Genomic DNA, 7540 nt, shown 5'->3' on the forward strand with positions numbered 1-7540 from the left:
TGCAGCTCACTGAGTCTGAAGGACATCCAAAAAATCTGAGCAACATGCCCAAAGATGTCTTTTTTTTCTTCTTTTTTTTTTAATAATGGGTGTTTACTGAATTAGTCTTAATAAAAGTCTGAATACAGTCTAAACCTCTTGCCTCCATTCATAAACAAGCATTATAAGCAGCAGATGCGTTTCCATAATATGCTCTGAATGTTTTGGGAACAAATGTTTGCATGCAATAATCAATTAGAACTATTGTTTTATTGATAAGATCGGCTATGTCTGTCCTCATAATAAATAGTAATAATAACTTATTTTCCGGAGAAAACGCCAACAACGCGCATCTCTTCCTGTTTCATTAATTTACAAGAGTCGATACTGAAACTTACAAATCATGCACATCTACACAGCTTGTACTCCGGGTTCCAGATAAACACACTGTAAGCTTTAACGTTCAGAGGTCTAAAATACAGGCTCACATGTTTGAATCCCACAACACATATGTCCAGTCCAGGCAATGGCATCACTGTATACACAGCAAAGGTGTCCCATATCTAGCAGCCCCGCCAGCAAAATGTCCATCAACAGCTGCCGTAGTGTCCTTGAGCAAGGCAGTGAGCTAAAATGCCTAACAGTAAAGGGAATAGTCAGACCTCCAATCCTCGAGTCTAGACATATATCCTGGAACATAATCCATCCTGGTCCTTTATTCGTGTTTTTTTTCTTGATTGAATGTCTCTGCTATATTCTATGAGGTCTCTGCGCGTGACTTCAGAGGACGCGGGCGCGCGCTCGGGGTGGGGGTTAGGGGGGTAGGGGAAGAGGGGGGCTCCAGCTGACCTCAGTGAGGGATGGGGGGGTGGTTGAGGAAGCCTCCTCACGTGTCCACTGGACTTGGCACCATACTGTTCGGTGTGTCCGGTAACTGCGACGACAGGGAGGTCACGTCACTGCCCGAGGAGTTGCCCAGCGAGCCCGACTCAGAGAAAGACACCTGCAGGAGGAGGCGGGAGGAGGCGGAAGGAGTCAAATCAGCAGGAGCACGTGACTTTAAATAAAAGTGATTTATGGTCTGTTGCAGCATATGTCAGTCTCTGTATAAACTTCTCATGAACCCCCAGTTAAAGAGATGTCAGCGAGTTATGTGAATGTGCTCATTGAATTCTCAAGAGTCTGAGGGGATCTTCAAATTGATGTGGAAATAATTGTCATGTTTTTTATTTATCCAAATTATTGTCTATTAAAATTAATACACAACATGGGGTTTTTCCTGCATGACTGTAGCATTCTTGTAAATCTCCCCGGACCTCATCAGCATATCAAGTGCCTCCACGTGGGGGCCTACAAGGCTGATAAACCGTTTGACACAAGAAACAGCTTGTTTGCACTTGAATCTTGTGAAATAAAGGCGTCGATATAGTAAGTTGAGTCAAATTCCAAGCTATAACGTTGTGATACCCTTTCAGATGAATTTAGTTGGGGTTTTTTTCTTACAGAATGAAGCTCATCATCATCATCATCACCGTTACAAAACGTCTCGATTAGACTGACATCTCAATTCTTTCTTCTTCTATTATAAATTCATCTTACCAATAGTATTGTATTATCTTAACATAATATATCCTCTATTTATTAGAATGTAATTGATGTGATCTTACCAGCTGTTGGAAGGCGGGCTGGTCCAGGTCGCTCTGCAGGGCGAAGTCGCTGAGGGTTTTCCACGGTGGCTGGTAGGTTTGCACCTCCACAGGATTCCCCTGCACGGTGTTGTCGTGGCGGATCGGGCTGCCTGCCACCAGAGGTGTGCCTGTCAGGCCCTGCAGATTCTGCAGGAGAAACACTCAATTAGCACAAATATCGTCCAATGAACGAGTTCAGTCACTTCAGGATGAAGAATATTATGTTATACAGTCACAGGAGAGGGTATGAGAGGGTAAAGGATGTTGGTTAAATGTATTGACATTTTCTGTCATTATGAAGGAACCAATTAAGTCAACTTTGTTAGACAACAAACGAAAATTGTCCGAAAAAATATTGACATGTATGACCACAAAGTAGCTACTGTGATAATCTGTATGCATGTAATAAGTTACATTTACATGAGTCTGTAAAATAGCTCAAATTTAATTCTGTAGAAGTTGGATAACATGACTTTAACTCGGTCTGCTCTGGCAAATCATCTGCCCGAAATACAAAATTCATTTTTTCTGATTTATTTAATAAAAAAACAGTGAATGAAACCGGAAATATAATAAAGACGAAGAAGCAGCGTTTGAGACTGTCAGAAATACTGAAATGCTGATTCTTTACACTCGTTATTGTGTAAAGAATTATTTCATTTTCTGGCTTTTTATTCACAATTATCAATCCAAATGGCATTTATTTGATCACGCCTAAATATCAGAAATATATATATCAGAACATATATATCAGAAACATAATAATAGACATCAGATTATTCTTCATCCTGCCATGGTTTTTCCCTCTGGTTGAAGTACATCAACAGCCTGTTCCGTTTTCCATATTTTTTGTAGGCTAATTAAGTGAAGTGGGAATTAATCACAGCTTTTGTGGGGCAAGAGTGACAGTAAATATGAGTACTGCACAATTATGAAATAGGCCTAAACTATGCAAGAGTTGCCAAAAATGCATCAGACCAGTATGTCCTTGCTGCATCAGTCACTTTCGCAACAGCAAAATGCCTTACTGCAAACTCACTGCACTACCTCATGTTTACCTTTGCTGCTATTTGAGGACGTTTACACTTCTTGTGCACTTGTGCGTATTTATATAATTCCTTTACTTTATGTTTCTGAAGATTTCTGAGTATATTTGCTAAATATATTTTTAGTAATCTTATATTTTTAGTTAAGTTCGTTTAAATTGTTTATTCTGCAAGTGCACCGTTTCTGGTCATTTCATTTCAATGTACGTGACTACTGAGAAATGACAATAATTGAATGCATTTGTTTTTCAGTGCTGCCATGACCGGATAAACTAAACGAACTCACAGTCTTGTCGCTGTGCTGCTGCTGCTGGAGCTGCTTCACCAGGATGGACTTCTTCTTGTCTTTGCAACGTTTGTTCTGAAACCAAACGCGGATGACCCTGGGGCTCAGGCCGGTCATCTCCACCAGCTGCTCCTTCATCAGAGCGTCCGGCCTCGGGTTGGCGTTGTAGCAGGTCCTTAGGGTGTGGAGCTGCTTCTCATTCAGCACTGTCCGGATCCGGGTGGTCTTCTCGGACTGCTTGTGGACGTGGTTCCGGTGATGAGGAGGATGCCGAACCGAAACCGATTCTGAAGAAAATGAAAAACCTCAATAACTAGATGAATAAATAAATGTTGTAAGCCTATAAGAAATTATAGTCCCAAAGTATAAAAAATAACAAATGGCCTATAGATTTAAAATGATCACAGTCTGCGGTTCTTATGGGAATATTAGGCAATATAAATTCATAATAACATTATGCTACTGTATAGTCACTACTGCCATAGAGAGATTAGATTTTAATCTTTACAGACTTGTATGTGTAGCCCAGGGCTAGGCTGTGATTTGTAGGCTACAGGTCAGGTCTTTCTACAGGCCTAACATAATACCTACTTACCCCCCAAAATGCGCATAAAATACGCACAAAAGATGTTATTTCTGTTATTATTCAGCTGACTTTGTTCAAATTTAGCCTAAAAATGACCAAAACGTTTGCAAGAAAAATAAGCAAGCATATTAACAAACTTATAATAATAATAATAATAATAATAATAATAATAATAATAATAATAATAGCACGATTCAGGCCTATCGACATAATTTTTTAGTATGATGTTGTAAGGATAAAAACCTGAGATGTGCAGCGGTCTGGAGTGAATGTTCCCGGGGCTTAGCGGGCTCCCTGCAGAGGCCCGATCCACCAGCAAGCCGTGATCCGCCCGACACAGCAGCTCGTCATCCCGCAGGGAGAACTCGTCCCCCGGCAGGAGGTGTCGGCTACACACCGAGCACCGAAAACACTCCATGTGATACACATTGTCCCGGGCTCTCATCACCAGGTCGCTGCTGCAGAAGCCCATGTTACACTTTGCACATTTGATGCCAAATAGCCTGAAATGGAGCACGGAGGAGTGTTGGTCTCATGTAGCAGTGGCCCCCCTCAAAAAAGTTGTTGAATGATGTGGATCTCAGTTCAAGATCCAAAGAAAAGAATCACAAAGAACCCTTAGCGTGATTCACTATAAGATAATTAACTACTGAATGCATGGAACACAAAACTGATTCAGCTCTATGGTGCACATTTTACGCACGTTTATTTGCGATTGAATAGGAATCTGTGGCTATTATTATACTTCATATCATCTCAGTTGTATGTAACCTCTACTATCTTTTCATCAACCCAACACAGGGCCTCTTAAAATGAAAAGAAAGTAAAAACAATAAATTCTGTTGAACTCCTACCTTACATAATCTCTTTTACAGTAAGTCTTTCCGTCTCGGACGAAACAAGTGCAGGTCTCGTCCAGGTACTGGCTGCACTCTGCGCACTTTAGGCAGGCTGCATGCCACTCCAGGTCCGGGGAGACTCTCAGGATGTACTGGTCGTGTATCTGACTTCCACAGCCCACACACATTGCGATTCCCGACTTCTCTGTGTGAGGGGGGGAATGCATTAATGCAACCCTGTGTGCGCTCTTTTAATCCCCATGACATCCCTGTTAAACCCCCTTCACCCTTTCACCTTAAGGAGAGAAAATGTTGTGCAGGTATCACAACAAACATGTAAGTCCTTCCAAGAATATTGATGAATTATTATAGTGAGGCCACATGAGCTAAAAATACCACCAAGTAACCATACTGCATGGACGCATGAACACCACATATGACAGTGAAGTTATGATAAGGATATTATATGAATATTAAACAGATTTTTTAGTTAGGGCAAGACTGTGATCATGCCTTAGTTGCAGCTTTCCACATTATTCTGCAAAAATCGAAATTAATCGAGCGACTAATCATCAAATTCAAGACTACACGCCGGGTGTGATATAAAAGTGAAATTTAAAGCTCACAATAAAGCGCCGGAATGACAATACAAGAGCAGAAAGAGGAATATCTTACTTTTTGAATGATCCCCCATATCATCCAAGAAAGAAGTATTGAGCAGGATATCCACCATACAGGAAAAAAAGCCCAGTGCAAGCCGATAGATGGAGGAGAGGAGCGGGAGAGGAGACCGTCCCGTCCCTGGCTGGATGATAAACTTGTATTCCTCCACCGAGAGGTGGAGAGAAAACAAAGATCCTCGACCAGTGACGTCTGCAAACCTGGACTTCTGTGGGTCAGGGGAGAGGGTGCCATGCAAATCTCCTCCCGGACCCCTGCTCTGTTTTTTCCCCTTCCTTTGGCCCCTTCCTTTGGCTTCTTGAACTGGCTGTGAGAGTTTTTTTTTTAATCTTCTGATGATAGAGGGCTGCCTGCATCTGTATTTCCTCACTGAAAGCAATTGTCCCCGTTGACTCGCAGTATAATCATAGACACTGTGTGTGTGATACTCAAATGTGAATTTAGATCGTATTGCTGTTATTTCCTTTATTTCCCTCAACATGTATGGACTCATAATATTTGTGTGTATACTTCTCAGTAAGTTTATGGTAACCTTATGATTATCTTTCTATGATATTGTGTTTTTGTTTAGTTTTTTTTTTCTTTTTTTTCTCATCATAGTAGCCTATGTATTTTCCCCAAAATGCTAAAATAAATGTAAATGTAAAGAAAATGTATCACTGATGATCATTTTCATTATAATTGTGACGAATACATTATTATTAGTATTTTTCTTGTTCTCCTTAGTATTATCATGAATATTATTAGTCGTAGTATTACAAGTATTATTGTTATTATTATTAATTGTTTGATGTAAAGTGTCTGGTTGTGAAAAACTATTTAAATTAGTTTTTGTTTTCTTTGAAATACTGTAATAGTTCACTAATATTCTCACTCTAGAGAGCCCTCTACTGGATGAAGTATCAATATAGAGATGATTGACCCACACAGCGAAAAATGAGCTGAACTATTTAGAAACAGATTTTTTTTTTTCTTTTGTAAATGGATTATTCATTAATTCGTGGAAACTTGCACTTGAAATTCATATGTTTGGTGGTTGATAGCCCTGGCATAAATAAGATTGCTGTTTGTCTACATTAAATACATGATCTAATCTCAGTTTTAAGTGAACTTCAGATAAACCTTATGAATCAGTGAATCAGTCAAGAAGAGAACACTGATGTTTTAAACACATGTGATTTGTGTTCAAATTTATGAAAGTCAGAGCAAATGATGAGGCAGGTACAGTAAGGTTGATATTTGTCTTTCTTTATCTTCTCTTTGCCCCTTTACACAAACGTGAAAACACAAAATGCCATATGCTTAAATGTCTGTATTATTAAAACTTTTCAAACAAATTTATTAATATCCAACAATCCAGAAAATCTTTTGCACTTATGTCCCCAAATACACATACACGTCTCATCTTGTTTTTATTTTAGTTTTGTAGTTATAAGAATTTAAAACTCTAAAGCACACATCGATGGATGGATTTATTAACAATTGTGACATCCAAAAAAGTATAGGCTATCACTCTTGCAGGACACTTTCACATCTAGTTGATTTATCACATATTTGTTATTATATGTGTATCAGTAGTATTTATGAGAAGGCTTGAATAGTTTTTGGCTTGTACTGTTACTGGGTTACTGTTTTTAAAAAGACAAACACAGCAGCTGTAACTCAGCATGAAGAGATTAGTCGGAAGAACTAAAATAGGCTGAAAAACAGCGAGATGTTTGTCTTTCCTATTTTATTTTGTCTCTGAAGGAGTAACTGAACATAATTTCACTCATAGAAGAACTTATGAATGTAATGAATCGTGAATGCATCCGTGTGTTTTTTTTATCATAAAGCATCAAGCTACTGTTTGTTTTTAAATATTTTTTTGCAATTAATATTACATATATGAATATCGGAGAGAGAGAGAGAGAGAGAGAGAGAGAGAGAGAGAGAGAGGTTACCATATTGATCTTTTTTTTTTTTTTTTTTTGGAAACTTTATTTATCATAACAGATTCCACTTCATCACAGTCCAGATGTTAACCATTGTGCATTGAAATTACAATCAGGTCTTGTAACAGGAAATACAAAATATACGTAAAGTAATATTTAAAAAAAAAAAAAAAAAGTACAGTGAATAGATATATTAAATTATTCTAATTTAATTATAATAATCGATTGAACATATACTCTTTCTGTTTTGAAGATATTTTAGAGAGTTTAAAAAAATATGCGAAATCATGAAGGAACAGAGAAAATAATGGTAATTTCTCCAAAAAAACCCATACATTTGTGAATAAAAACTTACCTGTTATAATCATCACATTAACAATAAAATCAAATGTAGGGTCTTTACATTCAAAATATATTATAATATCTTTAACAGAAAGTTTAAAATTATTTTTATGGGCGAGATGAGAACTAAAATCTGACCATTATTATTGGTCGTTGTAA

The 7540-nt window shown here is 38.2% G+C and overlaps 1 protein-coding gene across 1 annotated transcript; it reads right to left on the reverse strand.

Annotated features, from left to right (window-relative positions):
• Positions 1 to 230: 230 nt before the first annotated feature.
• On the reverse strand, positions 231 to 5825 carry isl2a (ISL LIM homeobox 2a). The gene is made up of 6 exons (XM_067589770.1): positions 5100 to 5825; positions 4440 to 4629; positions 3829 to 4088; positions 3000 to 3286; positions 1647 to 1814; positions 231 to 982 (listed from the first exon to the last, which is right to left on the reverse strand). Exons 1-6 carry the CDS (start codon positions 5596 to 5598, stop codon positions 866 to 868), a joined length of 1521 nt encoding a protein of 506 aa, XP_067445871.1. The 5' UTR covers positions 5599 to 5825; the 3' UTR covers positions 231 to 865.
• Positions 5826 to 7540: the final 1715 nt, after the last annotated feature.

Source organism: Thunnus thynnus, chromosome 5 (assembly GCF_963924715.1).
Source record: "Thunnus thynnus chromosome 5, fThuThy2.1, whole genome shotgun sequence".
In the NCBI taxonomy this organism is placed as follows: Eukaryota; Metazoa; Chordata; class Actinopteri; order Scombriformes; family Scombridae; genus Thunnus; species Thunnus thynnus.

Coding starts and splice junctions, on each gene's coding strand:
- isl2a (XM_067589770.1), bottom strand. CDS start 5,598: ATGAGTCCATACATGTTGAGGGAAATAAAGGAAATAACAGCAATACGA. Junction 1,815..2,999: donor AGCAGCACAGCGACAAGACT/GTGAGTTCGTTT, acceptor TTTCTCCTGCAG/AATCTGCAGGGCCTGACAGG. Junction 983..1,646: donor AGCCCGCCTTCCAACAGCTG/GTAAGATCACAT, acceptor CTCCTCCTGCAG/GTGTCTTTCTCTGAGTCGGG.